The sequence below is a fragment of the Urocampus carinirostris genome, chromosome 9 (genome assembly GCF_059441175.1).
Source record: "Urocampus carinirostris isolate Australia breed hairy pipefish chromosome 9, RoL_Ucar_1.0, whole genome shotgun sequence".
Taxonomy (NCBI): Eukaryota; Metazoa; Chordata; class Actinopteri; order Syngnathiformes; family Syngnathidae; genus Urocampus; species Urocampus carinirostris.
The window spans coordinates 38,615,993-38,643,399 of record NC_142357.1 but is presented as its reverse complement, the minus strand read 5'-3'; the positions used below and the strand labels follow the sequence as shown (position 1 = coordinate 38,643,399).

The window sequence follows — 27,407 nt, the reverse complement described above, 5'->3', positions numbered from 1 at the left end:
TGTGATGTTGGGGTAGTACCACTTTTGTCCAGCAGAGTGCCTTGAGACCATTTTTATTATTATTATTTAAAAAAAAAGGATTTAACTGACCATTCTTCATTTTTCTTTTGTATGATAAGTCCAAATAATACACGATCTTTGAATATAGTGCTAGGAAAAGAGTATTTTAAATATTTGTAGGTGTATTGCATACGTAAGTATTCATGTTATTTGGCAGACACTTGAATTCTTTAGTTTTATATCATTCAATTTTCTGTTGTTTTGTACACTAATCCATCTGCCCAACACCTAAATATTTTGATAAAGAGGAGGAATATAAAATTTGTTTTAAAAAAATCTCATTCATTAAAAAAATAATCAACTGATTCACAGATTATTATTATTATTATAGCGTTAGTTGCAGCCTTAGTTTAAGGACACTGAGATATGAAATGTTCCAAATATTGATTTCTAAAATTGTTCTCATCTTTCTTTATCTTGTAAATATTTAATATATAATAAAATGTGGTGTTCACACCCACACACACTTTATGACCTGAATCCTGCAAAAAAGGGGGGTGCGTTGTGGTAAGTAGGGAAGGGTGCGGCAACAAGCCGGGAGGCACACGCATGTCAACACTCGTCATATTCCCTTGCATATTTTACAGCATCGGGGGGGAGACGAGAGGGATTGTGGGTAGGCGTGAAAGAGCGAGTAAGATAATGTCCTGCTGTTCTCTGCACACTTCATGGTTTCACATCAAACCGCTTGGGAAAGTGCGTGCACGAATGACGAGGGTGCACGAGCACGTTTGATGGAAAGAGATAAAGAGAACGTGGGAGGGAGAAGAGATTTTGAGCAAAAGTGATTCCAAAAAGCTCGCTCGCCGTGCGCCCGCAATTACGCTTTGTCCTCGTTTGCTGCCGCCGCACTAATGCGCGTTTCATGCTAAGCGTTCGCTCGTGTGAACCGGTGAATTGTTTAAGGTTAAATAGTGTCAAATGTTTAGGATAAGTGGATCTGTTTTAGTGACTATATTCGTGTTTTAAATGCAAAGAAAAAAAAAATATATATTATATATATATATATATATATATATATATATATATACCGTAAATTCCAGACTGTAAGCCGCTACTTTTTTCCCTAACTTTCAACCCTGCGGCTTATTCAGTGATGCGGCCAATTTATGTAACTTTTCTAACGGCCACTAGCGGCGCTCGAGTGGTGCTACCATTAACTGCCCTGTCAAAGCTATATTATTATTATTAAAGCTTTGAAAACTCTCTCGGTGTACCGTCTTTCTTTGTAAATATGTGTAACCCATGTATAATATGTATTTGCAACTGTATATTTTTGTAATGTATTTATTTGTATTTTTTTTAGACACTTATTCTGATTTGAACGGGTGAACCAAAAATGAGGGGCGGAACAAACGCGGGGTGCGGAGTTTAAGTAGGGACCGCTATAGGTGAGGGACAGACAAGGAAAGAAGAGGGGGTAAAAAGTTGGTTAAAGAAAAGGGAGTTGCGTGAGTAAATGTGTTCATCTGATATATTTTTCCCAACCTTACCTTTGGACATATACACTTTTTTCCTTGGATTACTTTCAACGGGACCTGGACTCCGCAGGTCTGCATCAAACCTTAAGTACCGGTATCATTTTCCGTTCATTTTGCCGGCCGGATTTTTAGACCGTGATGAAGGACATTTAGTTTCAATCGCGGGACTTGAAGTCGGGTTTGGGTTAATTTTGTGTTTGTGTTACATGTTTAAATGTGGGCGCATGCGGCTTATATACAGGTGCGGCTTGTGTATGTACAAATCGGTTTTCCTCTCTAAATGTGGTGGGTGCGGCTTATAATCAGGTGCGCTCTATAGTCCGGAATTTACGGTATATATATATACACACAGCTATGGTTTTATATTGAAGCCGACGATTTGAAGTGAGTTGAGGAACTCTTTTAATAAGAAATATTGGTCGCCATCCTGTGGCACCTAGAGGTAATTACAAACCTGTTCATGTTATAACGTAGCAAAACATAACTATGAAAAAATACACATTTTCATTGAAAATCCCAACATTTTCCCAAAAATCCTTCACAAGCTTAAAGCCCCAGTGCGTACTATTTGACCACTAGATGGCAATGTGTAGTCTGTTGCGAGAAAGGGCATGTGCCACAAATCACAGCATAGCGGCTGGATGCCGAACAAACATGGGGGAACCTATGGGTGGATTCCAATGTGTAAAGGAAATACACATTTCTCGATTTAGGATTTTTTTTAAATAAAAATTAACATTGATATAATAGTATAATAGGATATTTTCCTGGTATTCAAATCAATATTTTATTACAGAATGCATGTTTTTTGTACCACTAGGAGGCTCTAAATATTAGCCACTGTTCCTTTAACACAAAATTAAAAATCTGAAAGTAAAACAACAAAATCATATTGATAAATATCATAAACACAAAATTACAAAAACAAGATTTAAAACGTAACATAAAAATAAATGAATATAAATGCAGAATTAACTAAATAAATAATTACTAACACATGATAAAATCAATAAACCATAACAAAACTATGTATCAAAAATGAAAAAACAACAACCTTATATACATAGTAGATGAGTGAACAAAAACAATATTCAAAACTATACATACAAATAAATGGATAAAATGTCAAAATTAATTAAAAAAATTGATAAAAATAGAAAGCAATAAAAATGAAAAATAAGAATCAAAAGTGAAAACCACAAAATTGTCTACATAAATAAAGAAAAAGGAATACAAAAATAAAAGAATCAGATTCAAAACTTAGTTAAAATGTAAAAAAGAAAATCAGTAACAAAAATTCAAATCCCCCATTTTATATATATATATATATTAGTATAGAAATAGAATATGAATGAATACAATAATCTAAAACAAAATTAAAAATAACAAAAATAACAGACAATTATTAAAAATATCCTTTTTTAAATGAAGAAACTTATTAAAGATATTAATGATAAAATAATATACATAAATATAGTAAAGAAAAAAAGTTAAAACAATTACCAAAGTTCTAATTTCAGTACATAAAAGCGAATTATAAAATCAATTGATTAAAATGAAATAAATAATAATTCAAAATCTGTATTAGATAAATGCAAAAAGTATAAAAAAAATGTAATATATACTTAAAATATACATTTTTTGTGTAAATAATTTTTTATCCTGCTGTTTTTTTTTTCATTTCACAAATTTACTGTTGACCCCCCAAAAAAACTATAATACCTTTAGGAGTATTATTTCATGAAATAACTTTCGTAAAACGCTAAAAATAATGCTCGAATATGTGCCATTGTTTTTTTTACTAGTAACAATACTAGAAAAAAGTTATGAATATAGTCAAATTTGAAATATTATCTGCCAACAGAATTTTACGTTAATATAATTTAAAGGTGATGGGATGGCATGGTTTGAGGTGTTCTTAAAAAGTTTAAAATTAAATATTTTCTCTAGTACTTATGTGTTAATGTGCCCAACTGAGTTCAAAGAGCCTTAATTTATATTTTTTCCACCGCACCTGTCTGATTTTATTTTACTTTTACCCTCAGTCTCCTGGTCACAGTGTACATTACACTGAAGGAATGGAAACAGGGGGGTGGGGAAGAGGAATGTGATTTCAGGCACATGCTTGCGTTTTTTTAATTCTAGGATGAAAATGGTGACCGTAAGAAAAGGACTGGTTGAAGTGCAGTCCAAATGCCAAACCAAGCCCCCCAAAAAGATGAAAAAGGAATAGTTTATTTAAGCGCATCTAAAAATTTCACATATTTGCACGAGCAACCAAAGGAGCTGCAATGACGATTTCAGCCAGAAGATGGTGTCAGCCAGTGCAATATTAAGTTTTGCTTTTTTAAAAGTATTGGTTTCTTATTTTACAATTTAATTTAATCTTTTTTTGAGTAAAATCATTATTGTTAAAATGATAATAATAAGGATAAATGATTACTATCCTTATTATTATTTTAGTGCGAAAAATACTGTATTTTATTATCACAACAATAACATGTGTTGACTCTGCATTGTAAATGAACCAAAAACCTTGCAACTGTCACGGTTGCCATGGCGCCCAATTGGCCCCGCCTGTGTGGCGCCAGCTGCAGCTTGTTGACGGATTGGCTCCCTGTCAGTATTTAAACTCTGTCCTGTCAGTCCCCTTTTGTCGGACCGTCTGCGAATCTCTGTTTTTACACGGCAAGCCCTTTTTCGCCTGTCCTGTTTTTTTGTTCCTGTTCGTCTCCCGCTACGATCTGTTTTTATCTCGACCACGTCTGCTCTCCCGTCCCGAATTACGACCTGTTTTGATCTCGACCACGTCTACTCTCCTCTCCCGGTTTTCGACTTGTTCCTGACCCCGACCACCTTTTTGCTCTTCTATCCCGGCTACTGACCCATTTTTTTCCGTTCCCGACACCGCCATCGCTCGCCACGGAAGTCCCACTTCCGCCTTCAGAGCGACCCTGCTTCCCGCGTCCAGCAATCCCCGGATCGTAGGCGCAACCCCCTCCCTTTCTTCTAATCAAACTTGTGAGAAACGTCACATGAGCGTGTCCTGTCTCCATTCTCTGGTCTTGACAGCAACTTGACTCTGCCCATTTCTGTGTGGCCACTATCACTCCTAATGACCCCCTTCCTCAACTCTAAGGATTTTTATTGACCCGAGTTTTATCAGCCAGAGGCGCGAGGCGAGGGCGACATTAAAATGAATCGGTAACCGATGACAACCAGGTAAGCTAACCTATGCCAACGCGGGCCGAAAAGGGGCGGAAGGGGGCGGGACCTCAGGGGTTCATCCCCAAGTGGGCGTGGCAACCCATCCAGGAGGCTGAGCTTCCCTGTCCCAACGATCGGCCAAGTGGCGTTGATGGATCACGGAGGGGAAGAAACGACTCGGGAGTGATGAAGGAGGGGCCATCAATCAGCGCGGCGTGGATCCGATGCGTCTGGGCTCGTCCCGGCGGGCCGACACATGAGTCTGGCATAATAATTAAAGGCAAACGGGGGGCCCTGACATCAGAAAATAAGACGGGGGCCGAAAAGCTGGAGGAAGCCGTCGCAGTGACATAAACGAAGGTGATGGCGAGGGTGCGCAGCCATAAAATATTTATGACGCTCAAGGGCTGCTTGTTTTGCTTCTTTTATTTTGTGTAGCAAAGGTCAGAAGAGCCACGTTGAATATCAACGACGTCATTGTACACATTTGTATCAAATATTGAATATTCTGCATTTTCATTTCATATCCAATAGGCGTGGCAGTCTTTCCAATTCTGTTTCTTTCTACCACAAAAATGGCTAAAAGGATCAACGGTAAAAAATTTTTTTTTACCTTTTTAAAAATGTAGTAATTCACAAAAGAAAAAAATATGACAAATATATTAATGTACTTATTTACAAAATGTAATTCCTGTATTTTCCAGACAATAACTAGATTTTTTCTTTCATAGTTTAGGGATGCGACTTATACTTTGGTGAGACTAATGTGTAAAAGTATTAACACGTAGTTATTTTTCACATGTAAATTTCTTGTTCCACAGACAGACTGAGGAGATAATTTCTTCCTCATTCCATGAGGCTCTTTAACTCCACCCAGGGGAGTAAAAGCCCACATTAAACCCCACCCCCACATTTGCATAATACCCGATTTTTATTACAGTGTGTATTTTCCATAGCACTATTTAAATACTCGATATCAACACGTTATATTGGGTATTTTTGTATTCTATATCTTTTATTATTTTATTTTTTAACACAAAGATACTGCTGGAAGTGTGAATTTCCCTACGGGGATGAAGTATCTATCTATCTATCTATCTATCTATCTATCCATCTAAACCGCAAAAGGGCGTTGTCGGCCTGTGTTGATAATTTCAACACTGCCGGTCATTTATAAAAACCACTGTGAAGGGGCTGAACAAAAATGGCACCGAAAAGAAAATCACATTTTGCAAATAAGGAGCTGCAGACAGTGACATATGTAGCTGAAAATTGTCGTCGGACAGAAAGGTTTTCAGAAAAGTTTGGAGTTAGTGAGAAAATTGTAACGGACTGGCGAAAAGCGGAAGTCGAGTCAAGTCAAGTCAAGTCACGTTTATTTGTATAGCCGTTAATCACAAAAATGTCTCAAAGGACTGAACAGGATTACAATTACACCATCGCTTGATCTTAAACCAACATGCAGGCAAGGAAAAACTCAAAACCTCAGCGTGAGGAAAAAAGAAACCTTGAGAAGGGGCCTCACAAGTGGTAATCCCCCTTCCAGGATGACCAGGGTGGAATAGAAGTGATAATGAGTCTGACATAAGTGACGCAAAGAGGAAGCGGCGCATCGTGCACCTCCCAAGTTGGGGGAGTTGTTTACCGGTAAAAGTGACACCGAAGATGAAGATTTTATTGGATTATAGTGATTTGTAGTGTAGCAGATGGTTTGGTAAGCATATTCTTTACGCTACAGTTACCTGAAATACTCTTAATATATTACGTCATTATGGACATTATCAGGAATGTCAGTCATGTATGGTGGGTTGGATTTCTTAACCACTAGGGTCGTAAAGACGCCATTTCCTGTGGTGTGTCTTGGGCAAGTACAGCCAGGTGGTGCCCCATCACCCAGTCTCGAACTGGGACGTTTCACGTGCTAGGTGCTTATGCAAACCACTGCACCATGTTAACAGGTATTCCATACACTTATTCAGGCTCTATTTTTGTCAGGACTAGAACAGGAAACAGGACCCACTCGCGTAACATTACTCCCAGTTTTATTGGGGAGAAGGGAAAGGAGCGCACACACGATTGCTCGTCAGACCCGGAAGTGGGACTTTCGTGGCGAGCGATGGCGGTGTCGAGTAGGGAAAAAAGGCAAAAACCAGGAGAGGAGAGTAGACGTGGTCGAGATAAAAAATGGATCGTTATTCGGGGCGGGGGAATAGATGTAGTCGAGATTAAATCAGGTCATAATTCGGGACGGGAGAACAGTCGTGGTCGAGATCAAACAGATCGAAGCGCGAGAAAAACAGGAGCAAAAACACAGGACAGGTGAAAAAGGGCTTGCCGTGTAAAAAGGGAAATTCGCAGACGAACCGACAAAAGGGGGACTGACTGGAGTTTAAATACTGACAGGGAGCCAATCCGTCAACGAGCTCCAGCTGGCGCCACCCGGGCGGGGCCAATTGGGCGCCATGGCAACCATGACGCACGGGTGGGGCCAATTGGGTGCCATGACAACCGTGACAATTTTATTTCAAATTCTAAGATGGCGTGTATGTTTTTGGTTTGAATTTTATCAAATAAATTTCAACCAGGTGTCCCTTATTTGCTTTTCAAATGAAATTAATTTATTCCCTTATTTAAAAAAAAAAAATCCATGGGCCTCGTTTAATCCAGAACAACTAAAACAACAGACACTCAAGATTGATTTAGGCATGCGGGGTGGTGCCACTACGCACATACACTTTATCCCTGATTTGCTGCTCTCCCAGCATTTTATAAACAAAGTTTGAAGCATGAAAACGTGATCAAAACACATTCTATGGTGACCCCCTTAATAGATAATTTTCCAAGCCGTAATTCAATAAATCCTTGACAAGCTTGTTTTGCGTACGTCATTGATCAAGTATTCAAGGAAATGAGAAGAGCCGAGCCATCTAGTTGTACACCGAAATTGAACCGCCACACACACTGCACGTCTTGTGACATCAGGATCTTATGACACCAGGATGAGGGCAAAAAGAAAGAAGTCAGTATACATTAGGATATGACTAAATATATGATAACTCTATGCACCTTGCATGTCTTGTGACACAAGGAGCAAGCTAAAAAAGAATAAAACCCATAGTAATACTAAATAAATGAATATATGATAACTTTATACGTCACACACTCTGCATGTCTTGTTACACATGGAAGAGGCCAAAAAGAAAGAGGCCCATAGTAAAACGAGTACAAGAAAGAGTGTATAAGAACTGTATGCGTCTTGCACCTTGTATATCTTGTAACACCAGGAGGAGGCCAAAAAGAATGAAGCTATCAGTAAACATATAAGAGCAGGATTGTTGAATACATGATAATTATATGCATCACAAACTCTGCATGTCTTGTGACACCAGGAAGAGACCAAAAGAATGAAGTCCATGTATAACAACTCCCAGTATGTGCATCACACACCCACATGCATACCTGTCAACCTGTACGTTTTTGCTGTACAAAATACTTTTATTATGCATTTTAAGACGTGTACGACGCACAAGAAAATCTGTACGGAAAAACGCAAATTTGTCCACTATCGATCAAGTCAAACGAGTTCGCCGCGGTAGCCTCTACCTCGTTATCGTTTTTTCCGTTGCAAACGAAGTGAGCATTTTGATGCTACTGTGCGCATACGTGTGCCGCCTGGGGATTTCCCATCATGCATCATTCAACATCGAATTTCATGTGGTAGTTGTGTAGTGAAAGGAACTCAGTCTCTTTTAAGAGAGCCGGCTTTTTCGGCTCATCTCATTAAAGAGAGCCGGCTCTCCAACGGCTCACTTGCTTTGATGCATAATATTACGAATTATTATGTTGTATAAAGACGTTAAGAAAAAAAGGAAGTATAAAAGGAGAAAATGAAAAAAGACAGGTTTGTGGTTATCCCTTTAATCAGTATATTACGATACCAACGTTATCACGACAACCCTGTATGTAACATCCCACATGCCGACATTTCTTGTGTAAATACCATGTAAATTATAACTATAGCCTTATCCCCCTTGTCTTATAACATTATCTTCTCTGTTCCTTTATCTTCTTGCTCATACCTCACTATGAATGTGTAAAACTGGAGTGTCATGCCCAATTTCGTTGTCACAATATGTTAGCCCATTTGTAGCAATGACAATAAAGGTATATTCTATTCTATCTATTCTATTCTATTCTATTACCAACAATAATTTAATGCAGAAAATGAATTAATAATATGAATAAGAAAATGTATTATTCTACTTAATTATATTTGCATGTATTTTTTCCTTCTACAGTGAACCTCCAAGCCACTTAATTTTTGAACTTTTTTTTATAATAAACCTCATTCATGTCGAGCAACTCAGTATCTCACAACAAAATGTTAATTAACAATATATATGATATAACAAAATACATAAATAATATAGGGCAGCACGGCGGCGCAGTGGTAAGTGCATGTGCGGCACATTTCATGTCTTGGAAACCTCCTGCGTGGATTCAAATCCAGCTCCAGACTTCCTGTGCGGAGTTTGTATTTTCTCCCCGTGCTTGCGCGGGTTTCCTCCGGGCACTCCGGTTTCCTCCCACATTCCAAAAACATGAATTTCAGGTGAAGTGGTCGGTCCAAATTTTCCCTAGGTGTAAATGAGCGAGCGAGTTGTCTGTCCCTGTGTGCCCTGCGATTGGCTGGCAACCAGTTCAGGGTGTCCCCTGCCCACTGCCCGATGATTGCTGGGATGGGCTCCAGCACCCCCGCGACCCTACTGAGGATAAGTGGTGCAGCTAATGAGATGAGACAAACAATGTAACATGTTAAACTACATAAACATGTTTGAAAAAAAAATATGGTGTAAGAGTATTTTGTAAGGGAAAATACGACAGTTTGTAAGGGCCTGGAGCCCTGGAGGTTGACAGGTATGCACATGTCATAGATAGAGATAGATAGATAGATACTTTATTCATCCCCTAAGGGAAATTCACATTTCCAGCAGCATCCCTGAGCTGAGAACAGTACAATAATAAAGCCAAAAGAATACAATATACAAATACCCAGTGTGACACCAAGAAGAAGCCTAAACGAATGAAGCGGAGTAAGCATAAGATAACTACATGAAATGTTTGACAAACTAAAATCTTTCAGTTCGAGCGAAGTACAACTAAGGATACACTTGAGATGTTCTCAACCATCTGCCCCCTCCCTCACCTGCTCCCCAGTCATAAAATTCATGTTGGTCTTCACTTTTTCACATGCCACCCCCTCAAACAGCAAAAATAAAATGCACACCGTCTTATTTGCAAGAGCAGAGGGAAATGAAAGCACAATTCCAGCACGTGCACTTTGAAGCCCCCCTGCAGCACTTCTACATTAATCCTGTTTTCCGCACCAACCCCGTTCATTCCCTGCTCTTTTTGCATTGTATCCCCCCACCCTGCAAACATCTGCTCGGCGGCATGAAAGCGATGGATGAGAAATGGGAAATACTCACACATGCGGACATGCCGGCCACGTCACTAACTCGTTCCTCGCCCAGTTAACTCCTTTGCTCCTGTCCCATTCCTCGATACACCCTTCTCTTCTTTTTTTCAAATTCTCCTTCGCTCTTCTCTCACTCCTCAGAGTCAAAACTAGGAGGGATGCATCTTCCCTCAGTTAAAGTCAGCATCTGTCTAAAAGTGCCGCTATCGCTCGCTTTCTCTCTCCGGTCCGGCAGAAAGTGCGGGAGAAGCGGAGGGAGGAAGATGCTGAGGCTAGCAGCCAATCACACGACAGGGATGCGGGAGACAAAAGGAGCAGCCCCAAATGAGGGATGGAGACGGGAGAACCGGACCAGAACTTCACACATGCGTGCTCAGGTACTCGGACTTGCTGAGTGGTCCCGATATAGATGCATGACTTCATCGAGGGACCGCCGGTTCCCGTTTCCCCCCCTCGGCCCCGCCCGATTTATGAACGGTGGAGGTGCCGGGGAGGAGGGTGTGAGTGGTGTTTGTCATTCAGTTTGAATTGAGATAAACAGAGAAAATTAAAATTTATTTTCTTTTGCAAAAAAAAAAAAAAAAAAATTGAAAAAAATTGAAAAAAAAAAAGAAGAAAATTACTCCTAAAAATAGCCTAAAATACTTTTTTCTCATTTAACATAATCATCTTCAAAGAAAAATTATCTGTGTAAAGTCAAGTGAAAAAAATATTAACACATATCTTGTTTTACAATTTAGTCTATTCTATTTTTAGGTTGAAAAAGCTAATAAAATGTAATATAATCTAAAGAAAGAATAGGCAAATAAGAATGGGAATAAGAAAAAAATAATGAATAAATATTAATTAAACATTTAACACATTAATAATAAGAGTAATAATAACACAAATATTAATACAAATATCAAATTATGAATAAAAAAGTAATAAAATAGATGCACATATTTTATCATACTACTAATAAGATCTGGCCATAATTATCTCAATATTAAAAATATATAAAAATAAATAAAACTGTAATTATTTTTATACACACTGTAAAGTCGAGTTCTTGTTTTGTAATTTAATTTGAATCTTTTTTGTGTGTTGAATTATTATTATTGAAATTATTATTAAAATTATATCATATTGTAATTATTCTACGATCGAAAAGAAGCAAAAATATTGTCTTGAAAAATCATTGTTTTTGATTTTTTTTTCTTATTTAATTAAAGGAGATCTGCTTTTTTAAACACTTTTTTTCAGATTTTAAAAACATGATTAATTTTTGGGTTAGTGAAATTATTTTTATCTAAACTTAATATCATTAAAATATAATAATAGTAATAATAGTTATTAGTATTATTATTACTGAAAACAAAACAAAAAAAATGTCTTTGTAATAATTCTTTTTTTATAATTTCTTTCCTCATTTAACTAAAAAAGCTCAGATTTTTTTAAATCTAAAATTCTTTGTTCAAAAAAGCGCTTCCTAAACAAATATTCATTTTTTACAATATTTTTTTCTTATTTAACAAAACATTCTAAACATGTAGTCAGGTGTCCAGTGAATAAACTACAAAGGAAAGAAAGGTATTCTCATAATTATCCCAATAAAAAAAGTATAAATGAAACAATAAATAATAAATTGCACTAAAATTAAAGTTATCGGTCTCTAAAGTAGTTTTAAGCATCTCTTATTGATACATGTGAAAATGCAAATAATTCATGATTTGTCATATGTCAAGGATATTCTCCAAAATGCAAAGACAGGAAAAAAAAACTTGCCAACTCCAACCAGCAAATGGCTTTGATTCTATTGCCCTCTAGCGACATATACTCTGTATTACACATCAGAATATCCTATCACAAATAGAATTGAATTTTTTTTTAGATTATACACAATATATATATAATGAATTAAATAATACTTATTAAATCGATTTAACAATGAAGGATAAAAAAACAATGAATACGAATGAATAAAAATTGTACATATTAATAATTAATAAGGCATTTTCAATCATTAAAATCCATTCTAAATGATAAATAAAAACCCAAAAATGAGCATAAACAATTAAGTATAAATTGAATATTCCTAAAAAGCATTATATAAATGCATTTAATAATACCGGTGCATAGTTCATTACAAAAAACAAAAACAAAAATGAAATTAATAAGAAACCTAAAATGTGCAACATTTTCCACCTCCTGGTACAAAAAATAATTTAGCTTGTTTTAAAGATGATCTTTGTCATTTTAAAAGATGAAGTAGAAAATGGCTAAAATATCAAAGACACAAAATAATGAAGAATGGGAAGAGGAAAAAATAAAAAAATAAAAATATTTAATACAGTAATAGATACAAAATACATAATCAACACAAAAATAAATAATAAAATAACTAAACAAAAAATGTATTAAAACATAAATAAAATACTTTATAAATACATGTAAAAAAATCATACTACAATAAAGGATATAAAAACAATTTTAAGTGAAGTTAATTAGTAATAGGAAAAATAAGGGATAAATAAAAATGATTTCTACCTAAAATTAGCAAAATTAAAAAAAAAAATTCTTATTTAAAGGACGATATTTTTTATTTAAAAATACAATGAAAGTAAATGAAATATCTAAGAAACAAAAAAAAATAATGGGAATAAGAAAAAAAATTTTTTTTTAATACAATAACAGTTAAAAAATAGATTTAAAAATAATTAATATAACTTTTTTAAATAACTAAATGAAAAATATATTGAAATATAAATGAAATACTTCATAAACACGTGTCAAAAAGATTTAAGTATACAATAAAAAATTGAAATGAAAAATTTATTTTAAATATAGTTTTAAAGAAAAATAATGAATAAAAATGATTTCTACCTAAAATGAACAAAATTACAAAAATATTTCTTATTCAAAGAATGATCTTTTTATTTCATTTATTTATTTTGAATTACAATGAATGTAAACTAAATATAGAAGAAACAGAAAAAAATGGGAATAAGAACAAAAATAACTAATAAAGTATGTATTACAATAATAATTAAGAAAATGTATTGAATACAAAATCCTTGCAACAAAACTCATGAAATAACAAAGAAAAATGTATTAAAATAAGGAAACAATGGGCGCCACCAGGCTGTACTTGCCCAAGACACACCACAAGAAATGGAGCGGCATTGGTGCCCCTACAACCGTGTGGTTAAGGGATCCAACCACCCAATCAACATTTCATGACAAATATCTAATTAAAAAAATTAACAATTAAACCAAAAAAATGATCAAAATTTTCTGCCAATGGAGTTAGATGTCTATCAAATAACCAAGCACCCTCACCCCAAAATAAAACAAAAAACATTAAAATGTACCTGTCATGGTCCCGGCCGACTCCCCACACACGAATGCTGCTGATTGGCTGAGAGTGAAGGAGACTTTGATCCTCTGGGTCCAAAAGAATCAACATACGCTCTTGGAGCACCAGGAGCATCCCTTTCCCCTTCAAAATAAAGTGACAAACTACATTAACATTTTTGTCCCACTGTTTCCTTCTCTAGCCACTCCTACTTTAGGACTTGTGCGCTAACCGACCTCTCCCCAGACTCCGGCCGAGTCTCGGATGTCCCTCCTGCAGTAGGAAAGCTGTCGAATGCAATGGTGGACGGCCACGCTGCTCCTGCCGTCGCATAAATCCTGTTCAGACATCTCCACCCAGCCCAATGACCGCACTGGGAACGACTGCAATCGACAAATTCGAGTTGTCATTTATTTTTTAATGGTGTTGTCGGGTTGTGGCATGCCAGAAGGTGCCAACTGGAGGGGAGTGGCGGAACTGCACACACCTGCTTCCAAACTCCCCACACCTGACTCTTATTAGCCCTGACAGTAACTTTCTACCTAGGTTTAGCTTTTTGCCATCTTTTTTCAGCTTTGTTTCCTGCTTCACAGATATTAACAGATTATTTTGGATTCTGTTTTTATAATTGTTTTGCAGGATGATTTCATTATTTTAATTCTTTCTCGCTCTTTTATTCTCTATTTCTAATGTTTTTTTTAATTATTTCTTTCTTTCCTTCCTTCTATTTTATTTCATTCTCTCTTCTGTTCTGTGTCCTTCTTTCTTGCTTTCATTTTTTCGATCTCTTTCATTCACTGTTTCCATTTCATTCTTTCTTCTCGCTCTCTTGTTTGTTGTATTCTCATTTATTCTCTGTCTCTTTCTATCCATCTACTGTATCTATATTTCTATCTCTTTCGTTCACCATTTTATTCTCTCGCTTTCTTTCTTTCTTTCATTTTGGTTCTTCCTTTCTTATATTTTTCCTTTTTCTTCCCTTATTCCTTCCTTCTTTTTCCCTTACTTCTTCCTCTTCACTCCTTCCCCTTCCTTCATCTTTCCTCTCTGCTTTCCCTTGCTCCCTTTTTCCTAACCGTTTTACCTCCTTCCTTCTTGCCTTCTTTCTTCCCACCAACCCTCTTCTTCCTCCTGTCCTCCCCTTTTCCTCCATTCTTCCCCTGCCTCCTCAACTTCCCCTTCCTCCCATTATCCTTCTTCCCCTCTTTTTCTTCCTCTTTCATCCCGCTTCCCATTTGCTCCCTTCTCACCTCCTTTCTCCCATTTTCCCTGTTTTCTTTCTTCTAACTCCTTCCCCTGCTTCCTCTTCATCCCTTCTCCCATCCTTATTTAAACCCTGACTCCTTTGCCTCCATCCTTTCTTTCTCTCTAACCTTCTTCCTCCTTTCTTACTACCCTAACTCATTCTTTGCCTCCATCCTTCCTCCCTCCTCTTCCTTCTTCCCTCCCTTCATTTCTTTCTTTCAGTCTCCTTTTCCAATGTTATAACTGTAAAATCTCCTTTTGAATTAGATACTCCCCACCCAAAAAAGTGTTGGACATAGTTAATCTCACCATTGCGTCTGGATCAGGAAAAGGATTGTTGAGGTCGACGGTTTCCAGTGGGGCAGGCGGGCTGCACAAAATACAGATATTAAATCCTTAATTTAGAGAAAATAAACAGTGGCAAGACCAGCAAGAGTTTGATTGCAGTTTTTACTTGAGTTTGAGGGAAGCATAGCGAAGCGTGGCCCCTTCGAAAGCCTTCAGACTTGGGTCGGGATAGATTGGGAAATCCTTCAGATCCTGGAAACCAAAAAATGGTGGAGTGAAATCATTCTGCAACTCTTTCATTTCATGCATTAAAAAGAGTATTTCTGACGAGGAATAAGGAAAAAGCTTACATTGATGGTGCGGGTGGCGCTGTTGGGATTGTGTGCAGGATAGATGATGTCATCGACAGGGGAAGGAGTGGGTGAGGTTGGGGAAGAACTGGTGGGGGAGGGAACCGGCTCCACAGAACTGTCTGAGACTAAACTGCTGGGGCGCTATCGAGAAGAAAAATAACAAGGAAAGCTTAAATATGAATAATATATATATATATAACGTCCTTGCTTCTGAATATGGATTGAAACGATTATTCTTTCTTTTCTTTTTTGACACAATTTGAGTAGGTCTTCTATGAGAAACACATTATAAATAAGGATTGTTCTCAAGGTTAAAAAATAAATAATTTTTCCTTCAATTAGCATAAGTTTTTTCTGATTTGACTTGATTTTAAGATTTTTGAGCCTGTTTTTGCTATATTTGAAATTATGGATATGGTAAAATCGTTAATATGTTTTTCATAATGAAATATTTATCACATTATATTTATGTCATCTGATCTTATAAAGATTGGCTTGTTTAAGATTTTTTTTTTCTTTTTACTACATTTTTTACATTTATTTCTCATTTTACTATAGAATTAATTTCAAATAAAAAATTGTGAAATATTTTTTTTCATAGTTTTACACATTTTAATATATATTTTTAATTTTTGTTTTATATTTTGTAATAATTTCATTGGTAAAATATGAAAAACATTAAATAAGTACTTTTGTGATACAATATTTCTTACTTTTTATTTATCATTTAGAATGAATTGTACTACATGTTTGAAAATGTATGTATTAATTATTGATATTTAAATTTCTAATTTTTACGTATTCATTGTTTTTTTATTCCAGTTTTTATTCTGTTTTTTTTTTAATCGATTTACTAAGTATTAATTCTTTACTCTTCTGATTTGATAAAGTTTTATTCATTTAAGATTTTCTTTCTATTTTTACAAATTCTTTTAATGGTTTCTTTAGAAAAGAAAAACGAGCTATACATTTGCTAACAAAATATTATGGATGACAAATTTTCTTTTTATTCTGACTTGATCAAGTTTTGATAATTCCAATGGATAATTACTTCATTTTTTTTTATAAGTTTTCATTAATTTCTTGGTAAAATATGAAAATTATAAGTTTTCAATCAAATATTTTAAATGACAGATGTTTGCTTTTCTTGTTTTAAAAAAAAATTAAAATAGTGAATACTTCCTCCTACTTTTTTTGACCATGTGATGACGTTTTTTGCTCTATTGTATTTTCTTCTTCCTTTTTACAAATCTAATTAGGTATTTAAAATGAGCGTTTTTTTCTTATAGCATAACAAATGTCCCATTTTAAATAATTGTCAAATTTAGCTAGAAAACACGAGTTAAACTCAGTAAATTAAGACGAATAATAAAACAAAATTAGCGACATTTACTGTCATAAAAGCCTATCCAAAACTGTCCAATTTAAAAGATTATTTGTCTAATTTTGCAAGAAAAAATAGTTGAAAAAGAAAGACAAGATAAATAATAACAAAAAATGAACATTCTTAACCATCAAACAAAAATAATCTTATTTTAAATATTATTTGTTGAATTTAGCAATAAATTGTTTTGTTAAATATTCAGTATAAGAAAATAAAACAACTAGCAACATGTTATACAATGAATCATATCATAACATTTGACTTGTTTTTAAGATCGTCAAAATTTGCTAGAGAAAATAGATAAATTATACTAAAAATATGGGTAATATTTTCTTCATGATTTTAGCCTTAAGTCTTCAAATCCCGGACCACAACTTTAAATTCTTTATTCTTTGCAATTTGCGAGAGATTTGCAATGCTACCCTTTTCTGGCCATAGAGTTTTCTTAACTGTTAAAAGTGGTCACCGTGAGTACTAAAATGTTCCCCACAGAAAAAAAAAATCCAACAAGCACGTATTTATGAAACTCTTCTTCCAGGGTCTTTCACATCTGTCCTACTGGAGGATGCTGCTTGAGAGGGTGGGAAGAAATCCCACTTGAGAAGACAGAGCTATGCCCTTGCACAATAGTATTGCCCTTTACACATTGGTTAACTGCTGTTAAAAGTGTCGATAAAAATTGTTCAAACCTCATATTGTTAGAATATGATATAATGAAATTGTGAATGTATTTAATTGCTGTTAAAAGTGTCGATAAAAACTCATATTGTTGGGATGTGATATAATGAAATTGTGTGTTTAATTGCTGTTAAAAAGGTCGGAAAAAAATTGTTAAAACGTCAAATTGTCAGATATAACGAAATTGTGAATATGCTTAATTGCTGTTAAAATTGTTTATTTGCTGTTAATAGTGTCAATAAAATTGTTCAAACCAAAAACACTGCCACTGAGTGGGCAAAGCGTGTCCTGCATTTTTCCCATCTGACCTCATTGGGCGGCCGTAGTGAGTCGTCCTCTTTTGGTTCGTTTTCGGTGTCGCCGGCGGCGACAGGTCGATGGTACTGAGTGGTGCCGGTGGGGACGTGCCAAAAATAAACCTCGGACGAGTCCGAGATCTCCCGCCAGCCTGGGGGCAGCCCCTCTTCGCCCCAGACGTCGGCTAATTCGGCAAAAAAAAGGGGGGAAAACTGTTAGACATGGAGAACAGAACATCATTTTTATGTGTGTGTCTGCAGAGGGAGGAGGCAAGGGAATCGTTAAAGCTTGCGTTGCCATGGCAACTTTGTCCTCATCCCTTACAGCAGTGCCCTTAAGGCGATGGCCTCTGCTCATTTTCTTTCAATGTTTCCATTCGGGATCATTCTGCGTCGTTTTCCATTTGTATTAAACATCCTTTAACTATTTCCAAGGATGCAGGCAAACAATTGGACCTAGGGCTATAGAATCGATAATGGCAAAATATGATGTTGCAGTTATCGAAAAAAAAAAAAAAAAAGATGATAATTAGTCACTTGATGCCACGCTATAACATTGAATCAGCCAACAATATTTTTTAGAAAGATTTTAGGTTTTATGTCTATCATTAGAATATATTTTAAATTTCTATGGATATACTAGCATAACTAGGCCGTGTCTCATCTCTACCCAGGGCTCCTACACCTTAAGGAGAGTTAAATTTAAGATTTTTTTTTTTAGACTTTTTAATTAGTTTTGAAATTAAATTCAAGAACAGATTGAAACAGACAAACAAAAGCAAAAAAAAAACACCACAAGAATTAGATCATATTTTGCTCCGGTTGAAAACTTTCCATCTCAAAACATCGTGTTATTCAAAATTTTAGACATGGAAAACAACACGTAAAAAGGATATTTTAAAAAACGGCGGATAACTACTAATTCCAAATTCTCATCTGCTACATTCATGAAGCATTTTGATCATGCAAGAAAAATGACTTTTTTACTCCAACTTAAGTTCAAACAAATATAAATCCTTACATTTTAAGACTCGATTAAAGACATTTTAATCCAATTAAGGCCTTATTTTTAGAATAACGAATTCAATGGCCTTTAAGACTTTTCAAGGATCCGCGGGAACCCTGTGTCTGTCTTCATAATGTGCATGAGGCCCTACTGGTAAATTATATATATACATCACAGCCGTGTTATTTTCGATTGTTCTCAGCTCAGGGATGCTGCTGGAAAAGTGAATTTCCCTTCGGGGATGAATAAAGTATCTATCTATCTATCTATCTATCTATATCCCCCTAGTGGGAGGTGGCTAGAGTCCTTTCTGACTCTTTTTTGGGAGATTGATTCAGAGGAGGGGATTCCCAGCCCCTCGCTCAACCAAACTGAGGTGTTGGGAGTCATTAGGTGACCAAACCCCCCAATTCCAACCCCTAATGCTGAACGCCAAGCAGGGAGGCAACGGGTACCAATGTTTAAGTCTTAGGTATGACTCGGCCGAGGCTTGAACCTCAACCTCCCAGTCTCGGGGCGGGCGCCATACCCCCAAGGCCACCGGTAAATAGTAAAACAAAATAAAAAAACAAATATGAATTTAAAAAAGATTCTAATTATTTTAGAATTCATTTAGATTTTCTGTAAAAGTACTCGTTGGTTGTGTCCCCTCTCTTCATAAAGAATAAAAAAAGACCTGATAGTGAGTAACTTAATCACTATAGAGTAATGAATCAGCCAACACTACTTGTTGGGAAGATTCTTAGCATTAGTGTTCTTTATTTGATTACATTTTGTTCTTCTATGGAAGTAGTAGCACATTTTGGCCTTGTCTCCTCTCTACATTTTCATAATGTGCACGAGGCACTACTAAATACTAAAATATAAACTTTTTTTTAAAGTTAAAAACATGTTATAAACATACATGTCCATCATAAGAAATATTTTGATTTTTTATAGTAGCAGCAGAACTTGGTCGTGTCTCCTTCCTACGTCTTCATGATGTGCGTTGAGCACCAATTCATACTAAAATATAAAATACATTTTAAAAACAGATATTAAGCATCTAACAATATATTTTTATTATCTATAGAAGTAGTAGCACTACTTGGTTGTGTCTCCTATCCGCCTCTTCATAATGTGTGTGAGGTCCTAAAAAAAACTGTAAAATATACAGTCTAACAAATTAAAGAAATCTTAAATTTAAAAAAGATCCTTGGAATCTGAATATATTTTGATTTTCTTCAAAAATAGAAGCGCCATTTGGTCATGTCTCCTCTCTTTCTCTTCATAATGCATGAGAGGCCCGACTAAATACTAAAATATAAAACATTTTTTAGAGAGAAGGAAAATAAAAATTACGAATAAATAAATAAATAAATTAATTAAATCTGCCCCCCACCCCAAAAAAAAAATCTCTTCAAAAATTCCAACGACACATAACTGTTTTCATAATTGGTTCGCCAGATAAGGTGCTCTAAAGAGACAACCGGAGCTTGTGGGGACCACGTTGGAGACCCTTGGAATAGATTATTTGGTAGATTATTTTTAGATGGATATCCCAAAACCAGATGAATTCACATCTGCATTCCCGAACAAAAACTGACCTGTCTCCTTCGGACTTTGAGGAGAAGGTGATTCCTGGGACAAAGTGGTCCAACTAGAGTCCTCATCCTCTGACAGAGTATCAGGAGTCATATCCATCCTCAAACTCACTCTAGGAAACCCGAGTTCTGGCCTAGCCTCAGGCAGGGCGGGGCAAGGCCGGTTCCGGGTCGGTGTGTTTTTCTCGCTGGACCGGACCAGCTTTGGGGAGGCCTGCTGCAAGAACTGGTCCTCGTCGTTGGGGTGCAGTTCCACCTTGATGACTCTGGGCTGGGAGCTCCGAGGAGGTTTTGCGGGGCTTCTGGGACTTGAGATGCATCCCAGGTGGGATGGGGTCTGGTGGGTCTCTGGTTCCCAGTCTGGGCTGGAGGATGAAGATGAGGAAGAACACAGTGGGGCTTCCAGAACCACTGGAAGGAGAGGTTGTCTTGCAGGTGCTGGTGAATCTTCTTTTTCCTGTTCTGCATCCTCTCCTTTGTCCTCTTCTTCTTCTTTTACCACTGGGACTGCCTCCTCCTTGCCACTTGCCTTCTCCTCTTCCTGGTTCTCCCTCTCCTTATCAGAGTTAGTCTGCTCCTTCTCCAAGAAGGGCTCGGCCTCCTCCTTGTCCCCCCAGTCCTTGTTGTTATACTCCAAGAAGCTTTTTGTCCGTCTCCTGAAGGGAGTCGGCAAGGAATTATCCTTCTCCAACTCGGGCCAGTCGGAATTGTTGTTATCGGCGTTGTGGATTTTGCTCTCCGTGTTGGCTCGACTCAGCTCCAACTGCTGACTTTCAGCACGTCTTTGCATGTTGGCGCCGTTTTTTGCTAGTTTTGGGTTGGTGGAGAAAGAATAGAGGGCAGAACTGGAGGAGGACTTTGTGGGCAAGCCCCGTCCCCTGTTTTGGTTCCTGGATGACATGTTGTCAAGATTCCTGTGACGGCTCTTGGGCAAAGTGGCCGAAGCGCCTCCGCTGTCTGACTCTTTAATGACGTCACGTCCGAGTAATTGGTTGTAGGATGAGCGCAGGCTGAGTGAAGTGGGGGGCGTGGCCGAGGAAATGCCGCGATTGGCTTGACCCACGTTGGAGGGGGAGGAGCCAGAGCGGCAGAGTGACGGGGTTTGTACTGACATCATGGCTTATTGGACGAATGCTACTAAAGGATAAACCTGTTGGGAGACAAAACCAAACATTACTTGTTTGACTTAAACAGTAGCCCCCCAGGATTTGGTGCCACCTTACAACGTTTTAACTTTACAGTGTGGAATACAATGTTTTATCAGCCCCTCCTTACGGCATTTTCGCCACCATATACAACAAATTTTTTCACATGCTCGAAAAGTTTGCAGTGTTTGTGTGTACTGTATTCCAAGTTACGTTTCTAAGATGCTCATCTGCTAACGTTCGACATCATATAGATGCTGGTCTGTTAACAGTTTGCGTCACGTCATCATTAAAATGCTGATATGCTATTGGCTGAACTCCTTCCCACAATGCCCTTTGTGCTATTCAGTTCAGAATCTTGCGTGATGTATAATGACTTAGCGATTCGCCCATACAATAGTGTATTTTTTGTACTGTGTTTTTTTAGCATGTGTCACAAGGCTTGCAGTGATACTAAAAGGAGAAGCAAAATCATCATAACCATGGAATCAAAGTGTTCCATTGTCAAGAAATATGAAGCACACGAATCGCTACCCTCGCCAAGATGCATTGCTGTAACCAAGTGACGATTGGGATTGTTATTAAAAAAGGGAGATGATGACAGCAATAAAGTCAATTTTTAATCGCCGTTCTTTTGTGTAAGGCTTATATTTGATGTTTATTCATATATTGGATTTTATGAATTATAATTTCCTCTCATTTTTAAAACTGCATTTGACTTGTCGAAAATTGTAATTGTATTTTTCTTCCCATTTGTTGATTTTTATTGCAAATTTTTAAGGATCAGTTTTATTTCAGTGTCTTAAAATAATTTCCATTTGTTTCTTTACTACGAGTGAATTTTGCTTGGATTCAATTAAGAGTATTTTTCCTGTTTTTCTAAACGTTATTTAAAAAATATATAAGAAATAAATAAGATTTTTGTGAAAAAAAAAAAGAGAAAGAAAAAAAAGATCATGTTGTACAAATAAACACCAAAACTGGATAAATGTATTCAAATATAGGTTTTACTTTTGAAAAGCTCCCCAAAACTGTCTTTTTGTAGAAAGTGAACTGAGAAAACGTTGCCATTCCACAAAATCACAATAATTTATGTAAAACGGAAAAGGGGTTGTTTAAAAAAATGGGGTTGTTAAAAGACTAAAAAGATGGCGTCATTTTGTACAAAAAAACAAACAAACAAAAAAAAAAAGACATTTTGATTACCGTAATTCCCGAACTATAAGTCGCGGGTTTTTTTTCAAACTTATCCCGGGGGGCTGACTTATGTTTTTTCCTTCTTAGATTTGCATTTTTTGGCTGGTGCGATTTATAATCCGAGGCGATTTATAGTCCGAAAAATTTTGTTAAATTGCTCCAAGAAACTAGTTAGTTTTAGAGGAGGTATTCAACGGCCAGGGTTGGGTAGGGTTACTTTAACTGGATTACTTTCAATTACTTTTGGATTATTCCAATACCAAATATACTAATAAAAGACAAAAGAAACTAAATATGAATAAAATTACTACATTTTGTGCAGGCTTGGCAAGCTGTTTGGATTTATTTTCATTTTGCTTCTGTCACATTTTATGTTAGTTTTGCCGGAGATCAAAGAGATCAAAGAAAGGAGAGAAAGCTTACCACGTGTTGTGAGTCATAATTTTACCCCTACCCAACCCTGTCAACAGCCAAGTGAAAATAAAAGTGAAGCTGCAAGATTGGTTCTGCGTATTCAGTGCTTAGCAGTCACTCATACCTACATGTATATCTATTGTGCAGCTTGGAATGGAATAAAAGGATGGGAAAATCTTGTTTGATTGCGCCACCCATTGCCGAAACGTTGGCATTGAACAGAAATGGGGAAACATTTTAAGTCATTTTAAACATTTTCCAACCAATTTTTTTTAAGATTATAAATTCAAAAGCCGTATATGGCTCGAGGGCTGTGGTTTGCCCATGTCTTTTCTACAAGTATGGAAAAAACACAAACAGCAGATTTTAAAGCAAGACAACAATCCTGGGAATCGAAGAAACCGAGCTGCCCAGGAGCTATAGAATCCCTTAGTCTGCATGTTTTAATGCGGGGCCCGCCCGCTTTTCACTTTGGTCTCGGGAACAAAACAACATTGCTCGCTTTGTGCTGAATGCGCACTCGAGACTCCACAACAGGTACCTGCATCGTCAGATCGTGGCTCATCCGTCCACATTTCTAGTATGACAGTAAACACAACACGCATTGATCTCATGTTTTCGTAAGCGTCCATGTCAAACACCTGCCTGAGGTGCCAAGCATAAAGTGACAGTGCGAAATAATCCCTGACAAGAAGTCTTTCGAGCTTAGTATGAAGCTGAAACATTGCAAGAAGACACATCCCGAAAGGCCAAAGCATTACACTTCCAAATGTTTTGCCTGAGAAAAGATGAATTTTAGAGGGATACACAAGGAGCAGCTAAAACAGCCATTTCCTGGAGTTGGTCAGAGCTGGTATAAGTGGCTAACTTTAGCAGCTATCGGGATAAGATACAATTTCTACTAAGGTTTTTAGTCAGAAGAAGGCAGAATTTATCAAGCATCGGGACCTTAAATCACAAAACTCACGTACAATAGCCTCCGTGAGTGGCGAGAGAAGGAAACCATGGATAAAAAGCTAAAAATGACAAGTGACAGATGCCTTGCAGAGGCAGCTTTGGAAGGCAAGTGACACTAAAGAACAAAGCATGCTTCATTGACAGGGTGTAGCTAACAAAAGCGGTTATCGGTGAGCCATAACATGCAGTGAGTAGAAAAGGAAATTGAGAAGAAAAACGCACCAAATGCCTGGATTTTGTGACATTTGCTAGCATTAACAGCTGCAGAATGCGAGTAAAAATAGAGGAAAAAGCTGCAGCAGAAAAAAATAACAATACTGGCTACCATTGACCAATAGCCTGCAGCCAAGTGGGTAAGATGAGTGGCTAGAGAAGGAGACTATCCCAAAAAGTCAATGATTTCTTGATCACAGGACTCTGCGAAGCTCACTTGCATGACATGCCTTGAAAGGCGAGTGACACTGAAGTATGAAGCAGCAGCAGCTAACAATAGTGGCTAGCATCGATTTATAGCCGCCGGCCAATTAGGTAATATGAGTGAGTGGCTAGAGAAGGAAACAAGGAGAAAAAAGTCAAATATTCTTAATCACGGGATTCTGTGATGTTCACTTACATGACAAGCTGTGAAAGGCGAGTGGCACTGAAGGACATAGGCAGAAGCAGCTAACAATATCAAGAGCAGCTAGCGGCGGGCCATAGTATGCAGCCAAGTAGCTAAGATGAGTGACTAATGAAGGAAACAGTTGAAAAAAAAAAAGAAGCCTGAATCAAGGGATTTGGCAACCATCACAAGGCTCAGCTGGGTACAATAAGTTCCTGTTAAGTGCTAAAAGCACCACCAGGACAAGCTAGCTTCGCAAAATGGTCATTTGGGCTTCTGTAGAAGTAACATGGTGGCCAAACAGGACAGCTTCTTCAAGTTGTGCCATATCAGTACGAATTTCCAAACCTAAAATCATGTCTATGAAATAGTGTGTGTCATTGTTTATTATTCAATTCAGAACTAGGGGTCGCTATACAATACACACTGGGCCTTTAATGCAATCACATGTCCTCCACTCCCCTTAAACAACGCAGGCCTTGATTACAGCCAAGAAAATAGAGTGGAGAAGGGATCTTATTAAAGGAAGAAGCGGAGAGCATGACGAGGCATTTTGCAGCGTTAAAGCATCACTGCCAGGGTTGAGCTTTTTCATCTTTGTGGCAAAGAAATATTAGCTAAACTCACAAAAACCTGAGATTTTCACCCAACAGTGTTCTTAAAATATAATATAAAATAATTGGACCATTCTTCAGATAGTATTTTAGAGGCTTTCCACTGTTCCTTAAGGGAAGATTAAGAACAAAGTGTAATCCAATTTAATTACTTCTAAGGAGTAATTTATCATGCAATAATGGTTTTTATTTCATTATTTTAGCGTTTGATTTTATAATTTTCTACCTGCATTTATTTTGTTATTATATTGTCTTTAATGTGTTCTAATTATTGTGTTATTTGGTGTTTCCAGTTGATGGATGGAGAAGGAGGGAATTGTATTTCCTTATTGAACATGGAATGTCTTTTTACTGTCTGAAAAAAAATTACTTTGAATTGATAAAGTTATTTATTTGGTTTTCTTAAACACACACTTAATAATTCTAGTCTGATAAGCACGATACATATAAGTTCAATTTAGAACTTGGAAATTCCCGTGAAGTGTAAATAAATAAAAAAATGGCACTAGTATTGCATTTTTGTATTACATATGATTGAATTGTGAAACATAATATAATAAAATAACTGATTAATGATTTTATCATCTTAAAAAAACAATTACACTTGATATCTGGGGCTGGAAATCCCGCTCCTAAGATTTTTGTTTCCTCTCCTTGTTACTTTGTGCCAAGCAATGGCTCCCCTTTTTAAATTTAATCAAATCGTCTTAATTATCACGTGTAACAATGTTTTGAATATTGTTAACACGAGATTGGACGTGGCACTCCAGGATGACCATGCAATAACAAATGTTAAAGAATATTAAGATAGCTAGCTATATATATTTTCACAAGTTAGTGTTTGGAGACTGGGCTGGCTAATTATCAGATTATTATTATCATAATTAAATATTATTACATTTACCTTATTTTTGAAGACTCGGGGGATAAATTTGTTTATTCGTTGCAGTATGGAAGTTTTAAATGCACGCCATTTTGAGTTGCATTAGCGATCAGTAAGAAATTACCCTTTAAAGACTGAGTTAACTCGTCTTTCTCGCTTGAAATACGAATTAAATGCAAAAGAGCGGCCAAATAACAGTAAATCTTCTATTGACATCCCCGCTAGACAATCTGGGTGGGCCGTGAACGTCTCCCGGTAACGGTAGAGCTCCTTTTTCCGAGTCACGATTTTACAAAAAAACGCAACAGATGAGTCCGAAAAAATCAACTTGAGAAAGTCGATGACGTCATAGCAGGTGCAACCTATCTCCCTACCGCATTTTCCCACCAAATAATAAAGGCAGAATTAATGCAAAAAATATTTTTAAATGTGAAGACAGCGAAGACGCAGTCGATTTCCTCAACATCCGGTACCAGGTGAACCTCTCGAATCCAATATTTTCTTACCTTTTATTTGATCCTCTTTGGTGATTGGGGGGTCACACGGATGTCCTCCACTTCCACGACACGACTGAGAAGTCCACGCGTGTTCTTGGCGTGTTTTCTGACAAGTTAAATCCGCCCCGAGGTGCAAGCGGGCCTCCCGCATCCGATCACATCATCCGCCCACCCCGGATCCAGAACGCTAGTTCTGCTTGGCCCAGCTGAGCTCTCTCTTTCTCTCTCTCTGCGACACCATGGTTAATCAAGACCTCCTCTCCAAAAAGAAAAAAAAACAGCCAATCAGAGGCGAGGATAACCAAAGGGGGAAGTGAAGGACGACGAGGGAAAGCCGCCATTAAGTGGCCGGCGATCGTAATTTAATCATACGTCATCGAAGAGGATGTTCTTCAGATATAAAACATCACTACTAACATTTTTTTAAATAGTACAACCCGCCATTTTTGTGGGGCAAGTCAAGAAATAAAATCACACGTCATTGAAGTGGATTTTTTATTTCAACAAATTTTCAGTCATTATAACACTAGTATTAAAGCCCCAGTGTATAATATATGACCACTAGATGACACTGTTGTTTAATGCGAATGAAAACCAAGCAGCAAGACAGCGGAAATAGTTGGCGGCTACCTTAGGTATGGATTCCACTATGAAAAAGAAACACAAAATTCTCGACCTATGATTTTAATTAATACAAATTAA

At 36.8% G+C, this 27,407-nt stretch overlaps 1 protein-coding gene across 1 annotated transcript in view; it reads right to left on the bottom strand.

Annotated features, from left to right (window-relative positions):
- apbb2a (amyloid beta precursor protein binding family B member 2a) overlaps window positions 1-26,972 on the bottom strand; it is a 49,198-nt gene extending 22,226 nt beyond the window's left edge. Inside the window, exons 1-8 of the mRNA XM_088343772.1 lie at window positions 26,715-26,972; window positions 20,401-21,547; window positions 17,821-17,993; window positions 15,448-15,591; window positions 15,264-15,349; window positions 15,119-15,179; window positions 13,801-13,947; window positions 13,581-13,708 (exon numbers count right to left, since the gene is read on the bottom strand). Coding sequence (XP_088199898.1) covers window positions 13,581-13,708; window positions 13,801-13,947; window positions 15,119-15,179; window positions 15,264-15,349; window positions 15,448-15,591; window positions 17,821-17,993; window positions 20,401-21,514 — 1,853 coding nt within the window. The 5' untranslated portion in view covers window positions 21,515-21,547; window positions 26,715-26,972. The remainder of the gene's footprint in view (window positions 1-13,580; window positions 13,709-13,800; window positions 13,948-15,118; window positions 15,180-15,263; window positions 15,350-15,447; window positions 15,592-17,820; window positions 17,994-20,400; window positions 21,548-26,714) is intronic.
- Window positions 26,973-27,407: the final 435 nt, after the last annotated feature.